A 23,255-nucleotide genomic window follows, 5' to 3' on the forward strand; every position below is an offset into this window, starting at 1 on the left:
AACAGGTACTCCTGGAGCTGGTCTGTGTCTCTCAGGAGGGTGGTGTTGGGCAGGTTTGATCTCTGTCCGAGCTTCCCCCACAGCCAGTTCAGAAACAATTCTGCAATTTGCCTTTTAGCCAGGTTCACCTTGACAAGCTCTCTGTGTAAATCTACACCTTCCCTCTCAGAGAAACTGGGGCATCATGCAATCTGCACTGTAGTCTGCCATAGCCCTGACCTAGTCTTCAGTTTTAAAGTGTTAATGAGGAATGAGGAAAATACCCTTTGTCCCAGGCCGAGCCCAGGGCCTGCATTAGCTGGCTGAGCTTCATAGGTAAGAGTAGGAAGAATCAATAAAACAAATGTCCAAGGCCTTCACCTTCACAACCAGGACTTTGCCTTATTGCGCGACCTGATTTACATCCATCTTCTCCTTCAAGAGCTGTCTCAGGATAATGTGCCTGTCATCCCCTTTGCAGCAGGGAGCTAGGAAGATGCGGTTCCAAAAGAGCTTAGCCAGAAAGGTCCTGGCAAAGGCTGCAACACATTCCACACCCGTAAACTGCCAGCAGATCTTGCTTTGCAAAAATGTAACTAGGGATCTGGTCAGGGGTCCCTTGCACACAACATACACAATTTACTTTTCTGATGCCTTGGTTGCACCGATGTTGAGTTGTTGACCATGAAACATAGATGTCTGTCTAGATCAGTGGTACTCAACCTGTTTATCATTGTGGGCCACAGGTTGAGAATCACAATGCCCCCCCAGCCTAAAATCACTCACAGTCCCTTATGCCCAGCACCCCTGCTCAGAGTGGGGCCAGGAGGGGAGCTGCACAGCAGCGGGAACCCAGACCCCGCCACACGGGGCCAGGCAGCAGCTGGGACTCCTGCGCCAGCCAGGAGCATAGCACCTGGTGGGGCTGGCAGCCAGGACCCAAGAAGGGGGTCAGGAGTGAAGGCCCACCTAAAACCTGGGGCAAATGCCTAATTGCCAGAGCCCTCCCCCCAAAAAACTTACCCACGGACCCACTCTCCTGCCCTCTACCCCACTGCGGCACTCACCAGTCCCCTGCTGGCAGAAGCGCTGCTGCAGGCTGCAAGACACTGTCTCCCTCTCAGCCAGCCCTGCCCCCTGCCAGACCAGAGCAGCAAATTTTGAATTTTTTTTAGCACACACTTGGGCCACAGCTGTGTGCTAATTGGACCACATGCGGCCCACGTGTTGAGAACCACTGGTTTAGATCATCACAGTCTTCAACATCACCAGGGATCCTAGTTTTCCGTGAAAAAAGAACTGCAATATTTCTCATAAAAAACATAAAAATCCACATTTTTCGGTGATTAAAATGAAACCCTGAACTTTAGTTTCCCTAGCCATAATATATAGAGAGTATCACTTGAACACAATGTTTTATTGATATATTTACAGTTTTAAGCAAGTTTGAAGCCTCTTGTTTTAAAAATGGGTGTTGCCATCAGGGGTGGCTCTAGCTTTTTAGCTGCCCCAAGCACGGCAGGCAGGCTGCCTTCAGTGGCACGCCTGCCAGAGGTCTCCGGTCCTTCGGCTTTGGCATACCTGCCGCTGAATTGCCGCCGAATCCGCGGAACTGGCAGACCTCCCGTAGGCATGCTGCTGAAGGCTGCCTGACTGCCGCCCTGGCAGGGATCGGCAGGGCGCCCCCGCGGCTTGCCACCCCAGGCACGCACTTGGAGCGCTAGGGCCTGGAGCCGCTGCTGGTTGCCATGCCCACTATAACAAGAGTGATCAGTTAAGGTGAGCTATTATCAGCAGGAGAAAAAAAAACCTTTTGTAGTGATAATCAAGATGGCCTATTTCCAACAGTTGACAAGGTGTGAGTAACAGTAGGAGGAGGAAATAAACATGGGAAAATAGTTTTACTTTGTGAATGACAGTCTCTACGTAAAAGAGTAAATGGACACAAATCAGATATCAAGAATTATAACATTCAAAAACCAGTTGGAGAACACTTCAGTCTCCCTGGTCGCTCGATTACAGACCTAAAAGTCACAATATTACAACAAAAAAAACTTCAAAAACAGACTCCAACAAGAAACTGCTGAATTGGAATTAATTTGCAAACTTGACGCCATTAAATTAGGCTTGAATAAAGACTGGGAGTGGATGGGTCATAACACAAAGTAAAACTATTTCCCCATGTTTATTTTTCCCTCTACTGTTACGCACACCTTCTTGTCAACTGTTGGAAATGGGCCATCCTGATTATCACCACAAAAGGTTTTGTTTTTGTTTTTCTCTGGCTGATAATGGCTCCCCTTAACTGATCATTCTCCTTATAGTGGGTATGGCAACACCCATTTTTTCATGTTCTCTGTGTATACATATATCTTCCTACTGTATTTTCCACTGCATGAACCTAATCCTGAGTCGCCAGCAGGAAAAGTTCGTCTGCCTTATTGGGAGTGGTGAGCATTGTATGCTGAGCGTGAGCATTTTGGTTTTGGTGATTATTAATAATAGAGGATAAGGATATTACTGTGTAAGTCTCTTCACTGGTAAAAGATCCCGCAAACCCGTAGAGTGTAAGGTTACGTCTGAGCCCTAGGAACAGGTAAGGGTGGGTGCCCCCAGAGTGTGTGAGTAACAGAGAATTTGGGGCGGGTAACATACTGCAGCTCTGGTGGCATACCTGGCTATTGTTAGGGTTATAGGTCATGTAGCAACGGTCACAGAAATATCTTACCCCCTACATATTCTTCACATCCAAGACCCCAAAGTAATGATCATCACACAAGAGGATAAATGCTGTTTTAGAGTATACTGGACCCTGGATTTTAAACTGCCCCAACTCCCCTTCTCATTGTACATCACCATGCTAACGATGACCCCTGCACCCCACATCACAGAGCATGAGCTTTTTCTGATGGGAAAAGCCTGATTTCTCATGGGCCTTTCTCACTCCTATCTAACATCTCTGCATTGGTGAGCTTATCAGATAGCACAGCCACCAGGCTGCCTGGCATCTAGGGTGACCAGACAGCAAATGTGAAAAATCAGGATGGGGGTAGGGGGGGTAATAGGAGCCTATATAAGAAAAAGACCCAAAATCAGGACTGTCCCTATAAAATCAAGACATCTGGTCACCCTACTGGCGTGGCTGCTTACCTGGGTGCAGAGTCCCATTTTCAGTTTAGGGAAATACAGTCACGCTACATAATACTGGTTAAATTCCAGAGAAATTAGAAGAGCTTTCTGAATATTATATTTTGGGTTTAATGTGGAAGAGAGAGAGAGGTAATTCGTATCACAGTAATTCTGCTTAGAATTGTTTTGGCCAAGGCCCTGGCCCTGCACAAGTGGGAGAGGATGGCTGCCCCGACCCCCTCCAGCCTCCGCTCGCTTCCGGCCTGGCTCGGGGCGGGGATTGTACCTGACCCACGTGTCCCAGCGCCGGACGCCTGGGTTCCCAGGCCCACTGTTGCCCCGCATGGCCCCGTTTCCAGCCCCAGAGAGCCCCCGCCAGGCCCCTGCCTCTTGGAGAAGGGGGCGGGGCAGCTCCCGCCTCCAGCCCAGCCGGGACTCTCCGGCCCGCACAGGTCTGCGCGGCGCGGGAAGGGTTAAAGGCCGGGGCGCTAAGTCCGCCCTGGAGCAGGCGGGGCCCAGGAGCCTTCCCGTGCCAGGCCGGACACCTGGGTCCCCAGCCCGGCCCGTGCACAGGGCAGGTCCCCGCTGCAGCCCGGGGATCGGTCGGTGAGCGGGGCGCAGGAGAGGGAGGATACAGCCGCGGAGGCAGGAAATCGCTGCCCGGAGAAAGCGGCTGCTGGTGGGGGGGTCGGAGTCGAGCGGGGCTGGAGAGACCCTCTTCCCCCCAGCCAGCGCCAATGCAGCAGGGGCTCTGCGGCTGAGCTAACCCGGGGCTTTATTTCCACCCCGTAGTAGGGCAGTGACGGGGGGGGTGTAATCCTAGCCCCCCTCCCCGGGATGTTACTGGGAATGTCACACCTGCCCCAGGCCCAGAATAACGGGGTCCCGCTCTCCTCGGGGGATTCCCTGGGCACTGACTAGGCCCCTTCTCTCCTCTCTCCAGGTTGTCTGTCTGAAGGGACACGCCCGGTCTGTCCGGTCCCTGCTGCCAAGGACCCCCCTTGCCCCAGACCCCAATAGCCCCAGACCATGGTGATGGCTGCAGCGGGGCCGGCACAGGTAGGATGCTGGCCGGGAGCTTGCTGGGGGCAGTGACTCCCCTGGGCACTGGCTGATCCCAGCTGGGGGCCGAGGGGGGCCGGGACCTGGATCCTTCCTGCTCTAGTGACCCTGGGGCCAGGAGTTGCAGCAGCTCCTGGGGGGTAGCGCTGCCCTTGGGCAGGCAGCTGCATGGCCAGGCAGGGCCCGGGGTCCCATTTTGCACCAGCGCAGCTGGGGAAAGCCGGGAGCGTCCCTGGGGACTAGGAAGGGGAGAGCCCTGGCCAGGCAGACATGCTGAGCCGGGCGCAACCTCTTTACCCTGAAGGTCCTGGCCTGACAAAGGAGCCTGAGGCGCCTGAATAGGGGTGGGAGCGGGGCTGAGCACAGGCCTGGGGCGGAGGTGGGGACTCTGGCCGGGGATGGGGGAGGAGCCTGTTCCCTGCCCTGGGATTCGGGCCCTTCCCAGAGCCCCGCGGGGAGCCGAGGGCGACTCCTGTCCCCGGCCAGCAGGGCCCCGGGTCCCTGCGGGAGCTGTGCGGCGGAGGGGGGGGAGGAAGTCTCCCTGGATCACAGGTGCTGGGCGGGGGGTTCCCTGGGAGTCGCTCCCCTAGAAACCGCGTCCCCTGCTGAAACTCCGGACTGGGAGCTGGAGCGGAAGGTGCTGAGTGTGTAACGCTTGTTGCCAGCAGCTCCAGGTGGCGTTTGAGGACATCGCTCTGTATTTCACTCGGGAGGAGTGGGAGCTCCTATCCCAGCCAGAGCAGCAGCTGTACCGGGACCAGATGCTGAGGAATTACCAGGCGCTCGTTTCCCTGGGTAAGGACCAATTTCCCCTCTTTTATTCGCAGCTATGCATGTCTAGGTTCCCTTGAAGCCTTGGCTGCCATGTGCCACCGAGTGGCCAAGTGGTGGCAAATGTCAGTACTGGGGCTGTCAAGCGATTAAAAAAATTTATCACAGTCGCACTTTTAATAATAGAATTACCATTTAAATATTTGTGGATGTTTTCTACATTTTCAAATATATTGATTTCAATTACAACACAGAATACAAAATGGACAGTGCTACTTTATATTTATTTTTTATTACAAATATTTGCCGAGTAAAAAAACAAAAGAAATAGTATTTTTCAATTCACCCCATACAAGTCTTGTAGTGCAATCTTTATTGTGAAAGTCCAACTTACAAATGTAGATTGTTGTTGTTGTTGTTGTTACATAACAGCACTCAAAAACAAAATAATGTTAGAGCATAAAAGTCCACTCAGTCCTACTTCTTGTTCAACCAACCGCTAAGACAAGCAAATTTGTTTACATTTACGGGAGATAATGCTGCCCGCTTCTTATTTACAATGTCATCTGAAAGTGAGAACAGACGTTCACATGGCACTTTTGTAGCTGGCATTGCAAGGTATTTATGTGCCAGATATGCTACATTTGTAAGTTGCACTTTCACAATAAAGATTGCACTACAGTACTTGTATGAGATGAATTGAAAAATACTATTTCTTTTGTTTATCATTTTTACACTGCAAATATTTGTAATAAAAATAACAATTTGCTTTCTGTGTTGTAATCGAAGTCAATATATTTTTAAATGTAGAAAAACATCCAAAAATATTTAATAAATTTCAATTGGGATTCTATTGTTTAACAGTGCATTTAATTGCAAATTTTTAATTTAAATTAATTTTTTTGAGTTAATTGTATAAGTTAACTGAGATTAATGGACAACCCTCATCAGCGCCTTTCAGGTCGGCTTCCTGTTGGAGAACTCAGGTCTATGGAGCCTGTGGGTAATTTTAGTTTAACTTGTTTATTTTCATTATGTTCCTCAGTCCTGGCACAGCAGTGGTAGCAAACACCGATGGCAGCAACTCTGCCTCAAGGCATGGAGAAAATGTTATCCACACACTCTAGGGCACGCATCCTTACCCAGTTCCTAGAGCTCAGGGTGTAACTTTACACTCTGCATGTTTGTGGTTGGGTTTTGGGTTTTTTGGGGTTTTTTTAAACTAGTGAAAGAACCTTACACAGTAATATCCTGAACCTCTATTTATTAACAATCACCAAAATGGAATGCTCACACTAAGCATACAAGCCTCACCACTCCCAATAAGGCAGACAAACTTTTCCTGCTGGCCACTCAGGATCAGCTTGTCCGGGGACTCCAGCTTCTGGGGGTGTTGAGGTCTGGCAGCTCTGATCTTGGGACTGTGTTCTGGATTTGGTTCCAAGGAAGTTCTTTTTGGACCCTAGTTTATATAGTGAAACGTGAGTCCTACTTAGCTGTACCTTTTTACAAATCATTTTAAAGTAAAATACTACAAAATAAGTCTTTGGCCAATCTTAACATATTGGGAAACAATTCTAAATCCAATCATACTTGAGTTGATTTAAATGTAAAATTAATTATGCAACAGACAGAAACAATCAAAGAACCAGACAGAAACCATACAGATAAACAATAGCGAAGTAGGGACCGTAAAGGTAAAACAAAGATGAGATTTCACACCCACAACTGTTGATAAATGATTCCTTACCAGACAGAATGCTATCAAACAAAGTTTTCTTTAACCGTCGTAAGATCTGTTTCTTTAGCTGGTGATGGTGGGTGCTATTCGGACAGGAGTCTTCTTAACAGCCTGATATTACATTGTTTTAACGTAATTTAGATGGAATGTGCAGATGTGACTTCTGCTTCTTGGCTCATGGCTGCTGGTCTCCTAATATGGCTGCAGAAAAAGCCCTCACACCTTACAAAAACTCTCCTGCTGCTTGCACAGCCTCTCCCCTCCACCCCCCCCCAGCCCACTCCTCTGAAAAAGAAAGTACATCATAAATTTAACAACCGTGCAGTTGAACAGTACTTGCCCCCTAAGCAAAAAAACATGCAGGTCTACGTAGTAGTGTCATCTAACAATACCTGCATAACACACTATGGCCGGTCTCTTAATGACATGCTGCAAAGAGCTGTTGAAAACAATAATAAGACGGCAAAGAAGCAAACGCTTCCAAAAACTTTTTTCCTGAAATTTTTTTCAGGAGACAATTGGGTACATGGAAATAATGGCCAGGAGAGAGAAGATAGTGGGGGACTTTCTGTTCACCCTGTCTCCTAATCTGAGGAAAAAGGGATGTTCAATGATATTTCAATGGGTAAAGGGAAATCTGTGTCACACAGGTGTCCTGTGGATCACACTGGTGCTAGATAGCACTGAGACAAAGACGGAATATTTCTCTAGAACATTTAGAGTTACCCTAATAAAGGTCTTAAAAATAAGCAACTCTTGCAAGTTGAGAAGGATTATAGACCTTGCTGCTTCAGAGTATGAACTAAACTCAGCAGGAGGAGTATGGGATGAAATCTCTCCTAAGGAAGGTTTGTTCCATTATTGTCCTGCTTGGGATATTTTTTACTTTCTTCTAAATCAGTGACCGAGATTAGGGCCCCGTCATGCCACTCGCTGCGCACACAGTGCCAGAGATCAGGTCCCTGTTGTGCCAGGTGCTTCACAGACATATTATAAATGTAGCTCTCTGCCCCCAAAAGCTTAGGCCTTGTCTACACTACAGTATTATGACAGCAAAAGTTATGTCGACGACCAAAAAGTGCTATAATGGTTCGGCAACCTTTCAGAAGTGGTGTGCCGAGTCTTCATTTATTCGCTCTAATTTAAGGTCTCATATGCCAGTAATACAATTTAATGTTTTTCAGAGTTCTCTTTCTTTAAGTCTATAATGTATAACTAAACTATTGTTGTATGTAAAGTAAATAAGGTTTCAAAATGTTTAAGAAGCTTCATTTAAAATTAAATTAAAATGCAGAGCCTCCCGGACCGGTGGCCAGGACACTGGCAGTGTGAGTGCCACTGAAAATCAGCTCGTGTGCCGCCTTCGGCACCCGTGCCATAGGTTGCCTACCCCTGTGCTATAATATCTCTATTGCATATTCACACTGCACTCCCTCTGTCAGCAGAACGCATCCACGCTTGGTGCCCTAGCATTCACTGTAAGAGCAGTGCACTGTGGGTAGCTATCCCACAGTGCTACTCACCACCTTATGCTCTTACAACTTGTGGGTTGGCCAAGTAGATTGCAGCACATCATGGGTGTGGACTCAATGTCCCATGATGCATTGTTTTCTGTCCCAGCATTCTGTGCTCTTCTGAGTGCGTTTCATTGTATTTTATAACAGCGCTTGTTTACTGTGCGCCTGCCATCTCTGTGTGAAAGGATGGATCCCACACAGCTCTGTTACCTGTCATTAGCCCATCGCAGATTGCATTGCACTTCATCATGAGGTTCCTATCTGAACATGTCAGAGCTGCCTGACCTGCTGTGGGCCATGGATAGAAACAATGCCAGATACTTTTGGCATTCATGGTGCAGCTGCACATGGTGAACCATCTCTTTTGGGCTAAGGAAACAAGCACTGAGTGATGCAATTGCATCGTTATGCCGGTCTGGGATGAAGAGCAGCAGCTGCAGAACTTTCAAATGCGGAAAGCCACCTTCCTGGAACTTTGTGCAGCGCTTGCCCCAGCACTGCAACGCAAGGACATCAAAATGAGAGCTTCACTCTTGGTAGAGAAGCAAGTGGCGATTGCATTTAGGAAGCTGGCGACTCCTGACTGCTACCAGTTGGTCATGAATCAGTTTGGAGTTAGGCAGTTGACCACTGGGGCTGTGTTAGCACGAGTGTGCAGGGCCATTAATCGCATCCTGCTACGAAGGACCATGACTCTTGGCAATGTGCGTGAAATAGTGGGTGGCTTTGCGGAAATGGGTTTCCCTAAATGTGGAGGGACGATAGATGGCACGCATATCCCAATTTTGGAACTGGACCACATTGCCGCAGAATACGTCAGTATGTTTCATGGTTTTGTGGGCGTTTCATTGACATTAGCGTGGGGTGGTCCAGGAAAGTGAATGATGCATGCATCTTCAGGAACACTGGCCTGTACAGAAAGCTGCAAGCAGGGACTTTCTTTCCAGACCAGAAGAGTCCACTGGGAGATGTTGAAATGCCCATAGTGATCCTGGAAGACCCAGCATACCCGTTACTCCCATGTCTCATAAATACTTACACAGAAAACCTGGACAGCAGCCAGAAGTGCCTCAACAATAGGCTGAGCGTGTGCAGACTGATCATGGTGTGTGTGTTTGGCAGATTAAAGGTGCATTGGTGATGCCTTTATGGGAGGTTAGACCTCACTCAGGAAAATATTCCCGTGGTCATAGCCGCTTGCTGTACATTGCATAATAGTTGTGAACCTAAGAGTGAAAGGTTTGCTCAGGGTTGGAGCACAGAGGCAGATCGCCTGGCTGCTGATTTTTGGGCAGCTTGATGCCAGGGCTATTAGAGAGGCACAATTTGAGAGAACACAATCTGAATCAGGGAGGCTTTGAGGCAACATTTTGAGAATGAGAGCCAGTGGTGTATATTTCTATATAGCAGTCTGCTGTGCTTCATTAAGTCAAGTTTAATTACGAAACACTTGCAATGGTTCGTAGACTGAGTTTTCAGGAAGAAAATGACTAAACTGCCTGTATACGTTTTACTGCTAGCTGCTATCACAATTTGTAGTACACAAATAAAGATTAGTTATCTTTCAGATATTTTGTTTTTATTAAACACCAATTAACACACACACAAAGGCTTGGTGGGAAGGGAGGTACAGTGAAAGGCAGACTGTCATAGCGGTGCATAAATCCAGTATCATTTTGGAAGCTGTCCAAAGGAGTGGAGTGAACCGAGAAGTCCCAGAAAGTTGAAAGGAATGTGTGGGAAGAGTTTGGGGAGGGTACGGAAAACCATTCTGAAGCGGCTACAGGGGGAGGCGAGCATGCATCTGTTCAGAATGGAGCATGTTTAGGGACTTCAGCATCTCTCTTTGCTCCTCCATTACTTTTATCATCCACTCAGTGGCCTTTTGAACAATCTCCTGATTTTCTTTTCTGTCCCACCTTTCCATTTCTATCTACTCCCTGCACTCCCATTTTTCTGTGTCAGAGAACTATAGCATCTCCTGGAACATGTCCTCTGTGCTCCGCCTTGGATGCTTTTGTAACGTTTCACTCCATAGTCTTTATGAAAATATACTTCTGATATGAATATGACATAACTGAGCTGTACTTTATGCAATATGGGTCTTGTAAGATATCAGTGGAAAGGCTATAATTTACTGAATGCAATTATCCAATTAGTATGCCTGTATCATTTCTGTATCTGAAGGTGGGAATATTGACTATGTATCTGTATTTCAACTATGCTACTTTGGGTGACGCCTACTGTGAACACTTCAGGTACAACAGTGGAAAAGCCAGGCAAGGCTGATGACCCCTCAGCGAAGACAATGGACTGTGAAAAGGCTTCCTGCGGATGCACCATACTGCCACTGACTCATGGACGCCGTGATACTACAGAGTCAGGTGGTCTTGTCACCTGATACTAAATGTTGCCTGTAACTTTCCACTGGAAGGGAAGGGTGAGGGGTCAAGTTTGGGAAACAAAGGAATCCCACCTTATGTAAATCCTATTTAAGGGTGGGGAGGAAGGTAAATGGGAGGATTCCTCTCCATGGCCTGTCTGCCCAAGAAGAAAGACTGCAAAAGCCACCTGAAGGGAAGGCAAGGGGGAAGTCCAGACTGAGACACAGGTTCAGTCTGAAAAGGAATAGAACTGGAACTCTGAACAGCAGAAACTTTGCAACCTGCCTAAAATAATATTTAGGGTGAGAATTTACATTTTGTAACCTGTTTCTTAAGTATATTGAGCTTAGCTTGCGTATTTTGCTTTATTTGGTCAGTAAGCTGCTTTGTACTGTCTGTAATCTCTTATACTTACTTGAAAGTGACCTTTTGTAGCTGTTAAACTTATTTCTTGTTTATAATATAAGCCAGTTTATTTAATTTCTAATGGGGGGGGGGAAAGAGGTTGTGCATCTCTCCCTCCACATTGAGGGAGAGGGCAAATTTCATAAAACCTTTGAGTCTGCACCCCTTAAAGGGAGTGGGCACCACAGCGTTGGGGCAAGCCCTGACGGCTGAATCTTTCCAGAGCGGATCTGTGTCTCTCTGTGCAGCTGGGTGTGGGCCTGCCTGTGTGCTTGGCTGGACGAGGCTTGTGAACCTAACCCAGCAAGTCCAGGTAAAGGGGACCCAGGCTGACTCAGTCGCATCCCAGCACATTGAGTGACACCCCAAAGGGCCCAAACCCGTCACAGCTTTCTTATGTGGGAGAGGCGCCTGCTGGTGTGCAAGGGTTCCCCTGAAGGCCACATCTGCAGAAGCACAAGAAACAATACACAGAATCATGATTGTTAGTTCACAAACCCCATTGAATCATTAAAGTAAAATGCACCGCTTGTAACATCACAAGCAGTTTCTCACAGACCCTCTGCAGGCAGACATCTTTGCGAACACCCTGAGCATGATGAGTTTGGCCCAATGTGTGTGTGTGTGTGTTAGGAGCGGGGGTGTTCCAGCTTGGAAAAAGAGCAGTGGTGGTGATTCAAGGGTTGCGGTGCAGGTGACTAGGGACAATATTGTAAATTCTCCCACCCTTTTCCACCAGCGAGGGTCATTAAAACTGATATCTGATTCCTGAGTGTGAGAAAGGATGCAAGGATGCATCTGCTGCATGCTTGTGGGTTCAGACCTGGTCCCTATGCTGCTCATATCTCTGCCACTTTGGTCCCTGAACAAGGGATGGCTGAGTAGCACAGGAAAGTTCCTACAAAGTCTCCTAGAGATCTCTCTGGAAGATTCCCATGAAATCTCAGTATGTATCAACACACTGTTCTGCTGCAGTGCTTAGCTGCACAGGGAAATGTGCAGTGCGCAGAAACACAGCTACTAGATTTCTAACCCTTCACCCACTTCCGCACTATGCAAAGCGAAGGGAAGCTGGACATCATATAAACGAACAGCATCAACTCAAGAAAGTCACTTACCAGGGTCTCCTCTCCTGCTTCCTGCTCGGCAGAGAGGGACTGGGTAGACTCCTTCAGAGTGGAGAAGAGGTCCTGACTCACCACCCCACGTGGAGACTGCAATCGCCACCTCCTCGTCCATTATCTCATCTTCTGGGTTAGGTTCACTTTTCACTACCTCCAGCCCTGCTGAAGTATCCACGGGACAGTGGAAGTGGGGTCACCAGCAAGGATGGCATCCCGCTCCTTATAGAAGCGGCGGGGTTTTGGTACAGCACCAGAGTGACGGTTGGCATCCCTTGCCTTCTGGTACGCCTGCCTCAGCTCCTGTATCTTCGCTCTGCACTGCAGCATGTCTCTATCATAGCCCTGTTCACAGATGCCATGAGAAATGTGCCTGTAGGTATCGAACTTCCTACAGCTGGGACTGCACAGCCTCCTCTCCTCATATACCGAGCAGATCCAACAGATCCACAGTGGTCCAAGCAGGAGCGCATTTGCCATGAGGAGCCACCATGATCAGCTGGGAAGATGCAATGTGAGCTCTCCAGGCCGACCAAACAGGAAGTGGAATTTCAAAAATTTACAGGGCTTTAATGGGAAGGGGTGGATGCCTGTGTACCTGGCCGCAGGGCAGCGAAGTTCAAACTGTTGACCAGAGTGGTCAGGATGGGCATTGTGGGGCACCTCCTGGAGGACACTTACAGCGACATAATCAAGCACAGTGTCTACACTGACACTTTGTCTCTAAAACTTTGCCTCAAAAAGCTCTATGCCTCTCATTGAGGTGGTTTTATTTGTCACCAAAAGTTTCATTGTAGTGTGTACACCTCCACTGTTTTGTCAACAAAACTGTGTTGTGTAGACAAGACATTAGTAATAAAACTGATTCTTTCCCCCCAAACAGGCTATTCAGGTTCCACACCGGACTTAATCCACCGGATTGAGGTAGGGGAGGCAGAGCTCTGGATCCAGGATGCCGAGAACTCCAGGGAAAGCTCAGGGCCTGAGAGCCCCTCCCGAGGTAAGTCATCATAACCCAACCCCTTACCGGGGGGGCGTGGAGGGAAGAGAGAATTCACCACTGGAACAGCTCCCCTAGGGACGGGATGGATTCTCCGTCACTGGGAGTCTGTCCGTGGAGATGGGGCATCTCTCTCTTAAAGCCCTGCTCTAGCTCAGCCAGGAGTTATTGGGCCAGAGGCAGGAATCGCTGGGGAGATTCTCTGGCTCGGTTAGGCAGGAGGCTGGGCTGGATGGGCTCAGTGGGCTTCTCTGGGCTTGATATCTATGACCCAGGACGGGACCTAAGAGAGATGGGGCCTCAAAGCAGTGAAAGAGACATGAACTGGAGATGGGGAGGTGATGAGATGGGATGTGGGGGGTAGTGGTGTGTGACAGTGTGGTGGGGGATTTGAGGGGTGCTGAGGGAAAGAGAGCGCTCATGAGGGAAGGACATGGGGGGCTATGTTTACACAGAGGTAGAACATTGGAGTGGATTCATAAGTTCTGGATTCAGTTCCTAAACCGCATCATTACAGCACTCCCTGTGCATCAGCTCACCCTCTGTGTAATGGGGAGGGCTGTGAGGCCGTGAGGATAACTTCCATCTGTGTGTCAAGTGATCAGATTCTGCAGAGCTGGGGGGTGAGACAGGCCTGCTGGTCCACAGTCCACAAAGCTCTCTTCTAGGCTGCCTTGCGGATAGGATTCTTGCCCTAGAATGAGTTCTGAGCCATTTCCCTCTGCCATTCAACCAGGACTCCTGGCAATATGGGAAGGGCACTGAGGCATTGGATCTACATGAGGGAGTGCAGTGGGACAGCCTCTCTCTCATCCCCCTCTCTTCCCGCTCCCTCAGTAGCACAAACCCTTTGTCACTTCAAACTAACATTGCTTCAGTGCTATTGCTTAGCTCGCCCATCAGCCTAAATGAGGTCCGTGCTTGTCTGTAGATCACAGGCCCGCTGTGTAGGAGCCATGAACACCTTCCCGCTTAACAATATCCATTGATTGGCTTGTAAAACAATACAAAAGTGGTTTCAGGCTACATCACTTAAATCCTGAGTAATTTGTCCCTTCCCCTACACCTGCGAGAAAAAAAACAAACGTCCAGTTTAAGTTTTGCACAAGGAATGAAACATCAGGCCCAGGGGGAATGACATCTCGAAAAGGACTCACTCCCCCACTGGAATAAGCCGTGTTGTTCTAAGCCCCTTTATACTGGTCTAACTGTGTCCACATTAGAGGGCTGTAGCCCTTTAACTAAACTGGTTTCAAAGTGGCATAGTTAAAACAGTACCAAAACGGGGGAGCAGGCTTCATGCGACAAAATGGGGAGAAAGAGAAGAACCAGCAACATAAAATCCTCTGATTGAAATAAAAACTAAATCAGTTTGAAAAGAAAAACCGGACCCTGTTTGTACTGCATTCGCATGGAGGGGTCCTGGTCCTGGACAGGGCCGTGTTGTACCAGTTGCTGCCCGTTTCCTAGGCACTCTACAATTTAAGCATAAAATGAGACACGAGGTGCATGCTCGTGTGGGAGCAGGCGCTAGGTGCTGCACAAACAAGTTAGGTAGAACCACCATAAGTTAGGCTGCAGATTTGTCACAGCATGTTTTATCAAATGGGCACCAAGCATTCACAGCAGCACCCTCAACCCAGCACCATGTCCTGGTGTGGAGAGGCTGGGGGGTGTGGGGGGAGACTCGAGTGAGCCTGCCCCATGCTCACTCCACAGTGTTAGTCCCTGGAGGTCCTGGCTATAGGGCTTGTCCTGGTTCACTGCCCTCACCCCTCAGCAAGAGCTCCTGTCCCGTGGGGCTCAGGTTTGACCTGTCATGGGTGGGACAGAGGGGCAAATGTGAGTGGCACTTTGGCCCTGGCTGCCAGGTTACACTGCCTGGTGCAGGGCTTTGGGCCCAGCCCCGTGGGTCAGGAATCACTATTGCGGGATGAGTCACGGACAAGTCACGGACAAATGGGACAGTCGAGCTATCAATGAGATTTTTCTCACTTTGACAAACCTAACCGTGAGCCAACACCAGAATTCCCTCTGCTCTCTCCAACAGGGCACGGGATCCGGAGAGGAACGAGGAGACGGTCTGAATGTGGGGAGAGTGTGGGAGGAAAGCAGGATCTCACGGCCCCCGGGGAGAACCATGGACAGGATGAAGTCAATCCCCATGCCAAGTGTGGGGATGGACTCAGCCAGAGACCAGACCTGGCTTCACACCAGAGCCTTGCTGTGGGGCAGCAATCCCATGGCTGCGTCGACTGCGGCAAGAGGTTCAGCAACGCCTCCGCACTGACCCAGCACCGGCGAACGCACAGCGGGGAGCGGCCGTACCGCTGCGCCGACTGCGGCAAGGGCTTCATCAGAGCCTCTGCACTGAACCAGCACTGGCGCACACACACCGGGGAGCGGCCCTACCGCTGCGTCGACTGCGGCAAGGACTTTGCTCAGCTCTCACACCTGTCAGCACATCAGCGCACACACACTGGGGAGCAGCTGTACCGCTGTGATGACTGCGGCCAGAGCTTCTGCTGGGCCAAGTCACTGCACCGGCATCGGCGCACGCACACCCAGGCGTGGCCGTACCACTGTGCCGACTGCCGCAAGGACTTCTGTGATGCCGCCTCGCTGAGCCGGCACCGGCGCACGCACACCGGGGAGCGGCCCTACCTCTGTGCCGACTGCGGCAAGAGCTTCGGCAACGCCTGGACGCTGACTCAGCACCGACGCACACACACCGGGGAGCGGCCACACCGCTGCACCGACTGCGGCAAGGGCTTCAGCAATGCCAGCACGCTGACCCAGCACCGGCGCATGCACACCGGGGAGCGGCCCTTCCGATGCACTGACTGCGGCAAGTGCTTCGGCAACGCCAGCACCCTGACCCAGCATTGGCGCACACACACCGGGGAGCGTCCGTACCGCTGCATCGACTGCGGCAAGGGCTTCAGCAACGCCAGCACGCTGACCAAGCACCAGCACACGCACACTGGGGCACAGCCATACCGCTGCACAACATGTGGCAAGGGCTTCAGCCAACAGGCAAACCTTACCAGGCACCTAGCCACACATGCTAATGCCTCTCTACCACCACCAGGACCTGAGGGGCTTCTGGGGGCCGGTGGGCTTGGCACAGCTCCAGTAGATGGAGACCAGGCTGTGGTCCTGTCTCCTTGATGCCCAGCAGAGAGTCCATATGGAGGCAAGGAAGAGAATTTGGCTGAGCACTGTGGGGAAAGGGCGGGCAGATGGATTGTGGAGATGCCCATAAGCTTATTGTGCCTTCAGAGAAATTGGTCACGGCCTACTCCATTAGTGTGACTCATGTAGCTGGGATCCAACCAGGACACTCCCTGCCCTGCCATCTAGCCAGGATCCACCTCTCTCTCTCACACACACTCACTCACTCACAAACACACACTAACTCACAAACACACACACCTCTCTCTCTCTCACACACACACACCTCTAGCTAGGAACTTCCCCCCACAATCATCAGTTCCAGACAGGACACTCCAGAGGTGGGATTTGCAGTCCCACCTCAGCATGGATTGGTCTGAGGGACGGGATGGTACAGCCTGTCTGTGTGATTGAAAGAAGACTCAGGAATTGCTCATGCTGTCTATTTTAAATAGAAACGTGATCAATAAGAAATATGTAATGAATCTTTAACAAAGGTCTAACTATATTTGATATTAAAGAAGCTGATCCATTCTGTTGGCATGAGGAGAAATGTTCTCTAAGGCCTAATTGATTATGAGGCCTGGTGAACTTTGTGACTGGCAGGTGCCCAGAGAGAGGGTCACACGTGAAGTGATCCTACTGACCTTGTCACTGAGGTGTAGGAAACAAGTCCTGGTATGAAGGTGCATAGAGCTGTCTTGTGTTATTTCACTAACTGTTCTCTGCTGTTGCTGGTGGACCAAGCAAGTGAATCAAATAACTGTATATGGCTGCGTTATGAACTACTACTCAAGGACAGAGCCATCCAGGAGGGGGAAGAGACTTTCCATAGAGATTTTATTCTAACTTCCAGAACATTGCTGGGCATTGCTGCAGACAGCTAAAATGGAAAGAGCATGGAGTCAGACACAGTGGGCCAAAGGAGCATACCATAGGAGGCCCACGGAAAGTAATTTGCAGAAATAGGTTGCTGACTGGAGCTGAGCGAGCAGACGTTCAGTGCATGGCCCAGTGTGTCTGACCTAAGTGGTAATGGCACAAAGTGTTTTACACAAAGACACTGGAGTTTTCTGAAGTTGCAAGAGGCCTTGTTTTCTCATTGGATGATGAGAAGGGACATAACTCATATCCTGGCTGGACTTTCCAAATTTTTGCTCTAAGTCTGGATCACTTCCTGATTGGGCCACATTAGCTTTGCCCATCAGAAAAGGTATAAAATGTCACGCTTCCTGAAATAGAAACATCTGCATGACAGTGCTTGTGAGTGGGAGCATACTTGCCTGGCCAGGTTGAGCACCTCTTACAGGGTAACAACTGAAATCTGGTTGCCGACAAGCACCACTGAGAAATTCTCACAGAGGACAGGAATACGGCTGTCACAGCACCTTGAATGAATCACCTGATTGAACTTCCTCACTGAATCTAGAGCCAGCCATCGCAGTGGTGAAGCTGAGCTGGAGAAATCACCTCCATGCCAACTCCAACTGATATATGTAGCAAAATGACATTTATCATAGAAACATAGACTATCAGGGTTGGAAGGGACCTCAGGAGGTCATCTAGTCCAATCTCCTGCTCAAAGCAGGACCAATCCCCAACTAAATCATCCCAGCCAGGGCTTTGTCAAGCCTGACCTTAAAAACCTCTAAGGAAGGAGATTCCACCACTTCCCTAGGTAACCCATTCCAGTGCTTCACCACCCTCCTAGTGAAATATCCGTGTATTGTTTACCCAGTTGATGGCGTGGTTGTGTTTAAACTAAACGCTTCATACCAGTGTTAAAACCCTCTTGTCGACTAAAATCTGTTATGTGTATTTGTATTTCACTGGTTATGAGTTGTCTAGAAGTTACACTGAATCACTAACAGGCTAGTTTACACTCTGGAGCCTATGTTGATGGGGCTATAACAGCATAGTTACCTAGTATAGATGGAGTGTATGCTGACAGAAGATGTTTTTCTGCCGGGGTAGGAACACCAACTCCTCGAATTTTGAGCATATGCAGGCTAAAGCAGTACATCTGTGGCTATGCAGTTATAACACCATAGTGTAGATTTTTGCTAAATAGATGAAAGGGCTTATTCGATCAGTTTGAGCTTTAATAGGGCTGTCAAGTGATTAAAAAATTAATCACAATTAATCATGCTGTTAAAAAAATTAATCGTGATTAATTGTGCAGTTAATCGTGTTGTTAAACAATAATTGAACACCATTTCTTTAAATATTTTTGGATGTTTTCTACATTTTCAAATATATTGATTTTCATTACAACCCAGAATACAAAGTGTACTTCAGATTTATTTTTTATTACAAATATTTGCACTGTAAAAAAAAAACAAAAGAAATAGTATTTTTCAATTCCCCCATTACAAGCACTGTAATGCAATCTCTTTATCATGAAAGTTGAACTTACAAATGTAGAATTATGTACAAAAAACCCTGCATTCAAAAATAAAACAACGTAAAATTGTAGATCCTGCAAGTCCACTCAGTCCTACTTCTTGTTCAGCCAATTGCTCAGAGAAACAAGTTTGTTTACATTTGTAGGCGATAATGCTGCTCGCTTCTTGTTTACAATATCACCTCAAAGTGAGAACAGGCATTCGCATGGCACTGTTGTAGCTGGCATCGCAAGATATTTACATGCCAGATGTCCCTTATGCTTCAACCACCATTCCAGAGGACATGCGTCCATGCTGATGATGGGTTCTGCTCGATAACAATCCAAAGGAGTGCGGACTGACACGTTTTCATTTTCATCATCTGAGTCAAATGCCCCAGCAGAAGGTTGATTTTCCTTTTTGATGGTTCAGGTTCTGTAGTTTCCGCATTGGAGTGTTGCTCTTGTAAGACTTCTGAAAGCATGCTCCACACCCTGTCCCTCAGAGATTTTGGAAGGCTTTTCAGATTCTTAAACCTTGGGTTGAGTGCTGTAGCTATCTTTCAAAATCTCAGATTGGTACCTTTTTTGTGTTTTAACAAATCTGCAGTGAAACTGTTCTTAAAACGAACAACATCCTGGGTCATCATCTGAGACTGCTATAACATGAAATACATGGCAGAATGTGGGTAAAACAGCAGGAAGCATACAATTCTCCCCCCAAGGAGTTCAGTCACACATTAAATTAATGCATTATTTTTTTAAATGAGCATCATCAGCATGGAAGCATGTCCTCTGGAATGGTAGCCGAAGCATGAAGGCTTATACGAATGTTTAGCTTATCTGGCATATAAGTACCTTGCAATGCCAGCTACAAAAGTGCCATGTGAACGTCTGTTCTCACTTTCAGGTGACATTGTAAATAAGAAGCGGGCAGCATTATCTCCTGTAAATGTAAACAAACTTGCTTGTCTTAGTGATTAGTTGAACAAGAAGTAGGACTGATTGGACTTTTACGCTCCAACATTTTGTTTTTGAGTGCAGTTATGTAACAAAAAAATCTACATTTGTAGTTGCACTTTCACAATAAAGATTGCACTACAGTACTTGTATGAGGTGAAATTGAAAAATACTATTTCTTTTGTTTATCATTTTTACAGTGCAAGTATTTGTAATAAAAATAATATAAAGTGAGCACTGTACACTTTGTATTCTGTGTTGTAATTGAAGTCAATATATTTTTAAAATGTAGAAAAACATCCAAAAATATTTTTAATAAATTTCAGTTGGGATTCTATTGTTTAACAGTGCAGTTAATTGTGATCTTTTTAAATCATGATTAATTTTTTTGAGTTAATCGTGTGAGTTAACTGCGGTTAATCGACAGCCCTAATTTTTAAGTGTAGACTTCTCTGATGTTAGCTATGCTGACAAAAATACTCTTCCATGGAGGTAGCTGTGTCTATACTGGGATTTTGTCGGAATAGCTGTGTTGGTCAGGGATGTGTTTGTTTTTTTTTTCCATACTCCTGACCGATGTAGCTATGCCAACGTAACTTTCAAATGGTAACCAAGCCTCAGTTGAGATCACTGAGGCTGGAGAAAACCATTACACTAACTAGAGTGCTTCTGTCAATGTAGCTAATGTCATTGAGGGAGGTACCTTTCCTTCTGTCTTTGTCTGCTATGCTGACAGAGGCTATGTTCTATTTAGAACAGGAAACAGCTTCCCTGTAGCAAAAGTTACTGCAAGAAACCCTGAGGGCATGTCTATGCTACAAGTGCTACTGTAGCACAGAAAGCATTGACTCACGGCAAGGAGGGAAGGGGTTTTCCTGCCTCTGTAGTAACTCCACCCCCTTGAGAGGCGGTAGGTAGCAGGGTAGATGGAAGAATTCTTCCCTTGACTTAGCTGCATTTACAGTGGGAGTAAGAGAGAGAGAAAAACTGTGCAACTTATTTAGGTCAAAGTTTTAGGTGTTGACCATGCCTGAATGTTTCAAAGAGTTCATCTTAGAAAGCCTACAGATTTTTGTGGTCAAGAAAATTGACAGCTTCGTAGACAGAGGGGAAGGAGCTTTGAATTAACTTGTGAGGTAAAGATTTTTATCACTATTTAAATGTATGGTTATAGTAGCATAAGAACTGGTTAAATTCTAGAGAAAGTAGAATAGCTTCAAAATCATTCCCTGGATGTTAGGTTTTGGTTTTAACATGGAGTAGTCTTGTGCCTGTACAACTGGGCTCTGAGTATCCCCGGACATTGTCCTCCTGAAATGAATTGACATTTCTTGATAATGAAGTAATTTGACTAAATTTCTAAATTCTACTGAGAATTGGTGTCAGATCAACTAAACAAGCAGTCCTGTGACTCCATTAGCAGATAAGCTTGAGTGGAAGAAGAATCTATATTGAAGGATCCATAGTCTCTTTCTGGTAACAAAATCACCCACCCAGACTAGGATAGAACTAAAGTTTGTCTTTGTAAGAAGAGTGTGATAAAAAACCTTGCATAATGGAGTGGCACGTTGCAGGCATTGAACCTCACCCACCCACTCCTGCAGTAGCCCATAACCTTTGGACTGGCCACAATGGGCTTTCCTGGCAGGATCATTTTTATCTTGTCAGAGCCTCTTTTCACACTACTTCACTTGGTTTTGGTGTTTTGCGCTAGCCTGCACTAGCAGCCACAATCTCACTGAAACCATTTACACATCTGCAGTAGTAATTAGCCAAGCCTATAAAAAATGGACTTGCTTTTTAGGTTGAAGTATAGGCCAGTTCACAGGGGATTCCACCTTCAAGGGATGTGGATAGATGTGGCCTCCTCCTGCCCAATGTCCCAGATAAGAGAGTCTGGCTGCTCCTATTTTGTACTAGGACACTGTGACACTAAGCATAAGCACCCTTCTGTTCACACCCTACACACCAGTGTAATAGTCTTTGCACAAAATAGGCCTTGTGAGGTATCATTTGATAATGAATAACTACCTGATCATTAATGTTCTCTCATGAGGTATGGACGCAGTGGGTATTCAGAGTTTTGGAATTACGACTGAAGTGTGAGTAAGTCAGGGGAGTTGTTTGCCAGGTCTGTCCTAAAGCAAGGAATGGGTGTTTACCTCAGTTTCCATCTAGCCGTAAACAGGGCCATCAAGGCAGCAGGGGGAAGAGATGGCAGGAAACATAACAGTTTGCATTTCAGTAAGTACAAGTGTGGGAAGAAAGAGCATGGAGCTTCCTTCCCCACCAGACTCCATGTTGCTTTCCTCGTAGCTTGAATAACTTTACTTTGAGGGGTGACCCTCAGCAGAACCCATTTAAAAGATTTACAGGAGTATAAAGATGAGGGCTCAACCTCAAGTGATGAGTAATTGAATCAACTGAAATCCTACTGTATTATAAAAGTGTACAGAGTGAGGTCTTTTTTGAAAGCTAATGACACCCTGGTGATTAACATCATTATGAAATGTCTGTATTAACACTGTATGAGGAAATATGGGTACATAACAATACCGTGTTGTCAAATCTGTGGCCAAACAGGGAGAAACCGGTTCCCTCCCAGATAGGTGTCTCCTGTGTCAATTAAACATGGTGGAAAGAAAACAATGGAAGCTCTATTTGCATACAGAGGGATGGGATGCTCACAAGAACAGAAGAACAGCATGAGGTCATCCTGCTTCTTGAAACAAGTTCATTGAGCTTTGAAGGATATAAGCAAGGACAGAAGCCACCTTTTGGCATTCGTTACTAGACGAACTCAAAGAGGGCAGAGCTTTTGCAAGCTGAGAAGGATGGGTCCTTCAACAAAAGGAGGGTTGAAGTCTCTGGAACTGAACATAGGTGAGAAGTCTGCTTAGGCAAAGAACTTTCACTTTTGTGGAAGCTCCTAATGTGACGGGCTGGATCACAGAAACCCCCTTGGGGCTGCCAGCTGATGTGCCAAGACTACTTCTGCACCTGCTTTCCCTTCCAGCTTGGGACTCCAGCACCCTGTCTTGTTGAGCCAGACCTGCCAGTCTGTTCCAACGCAGACCCAGGGTCTGAACCACATGCCCCAAAGTGGCAGACTTAACTGAAAGCAGTTTAAGAAGTGTTCCTGTATTTTAACACTCAGATGCCCAACTCCCAATGGGATCCAAACCCCAAATAAATCCGTTTTACCCTGTATAAAGCATATACAGGGTAAACTCATACATTGTTTGTCCTCTATAACACTGATAGAGATGCACAGCTGTTTGGGCACCCCCCCCCCCCATATTAATACATATCCTGGGTTAATTAATAAGTAAAAAGTGATTTTATTAAAAACAGAAAGTAGGATTTAAGTGGTTCCAAGTAGTAACAGAGAGAACAAAGTGAATTACCAAGCAAAATAAAATAGGACACACAAATCTATGTCTAATAGAGTAAGAAAACTGAATACAGATAAAAACCTCACCCTTAGAGGAATTCCAGTAAGCTTCCTTTTACAGACTAGTCTCCTTCTAGTCTGGGTCCAGCAATCACTCATAACTCCTGTAGTTACTGTTCTTTGTTCCAGTTTCTTTCCGGTATCCTTGGGGGTGGAGAGGCTCTCTCTTGAGCCA

At 47.3% G+C, this 23,255-nt stretch overlaps 1 protein-coding gene across 1 annotated transcript in view; it reads left to right on the forward strand.

Moving 5' to 3' along the window:
• The first annotated feature begins 3,607 nt into the window (after positions 1-3,607).
• Positions 3,608-23,255, forward strand: part of LOC115651298 (zinc finger protein 605-like) — a 36,648-nt gene continuing 17,000 nt past the window's right edge. Inside the window, 5 exon segments of the mRNA XM_030562233.1 lie at positions 3,608-3,714; positions 4,052-4,167; positions 4,836-4,965; positions 12,993-13,109; positions 15,160-16,270. Coding sequence (XP_030418093.1) covers positions 4,138-4,167; positions 4,836-4,965; positions 12,993-13,109; positions 15,160-16,270 — 1,388 coding nt within the window. The 5' untranslated portion in view covers positions 3,608-3,714; positions 4,052-4,137.

This window comes from Gopherus evgoodei, chromosome 4 (assembly GCF_007399415.2).
Source record: "Gopherus evgoodei ecotype Sinaloan lineage chromosome 4, rGopEvg1_v1.p, whole genome shotgun sequence".
NCBI classification, from domain to species: domain Eukaryota; kingdom Metazoa; phylum Chordata; order Testudines; family Testudinidae; genus Gopherus; species Gopherus evgoodei.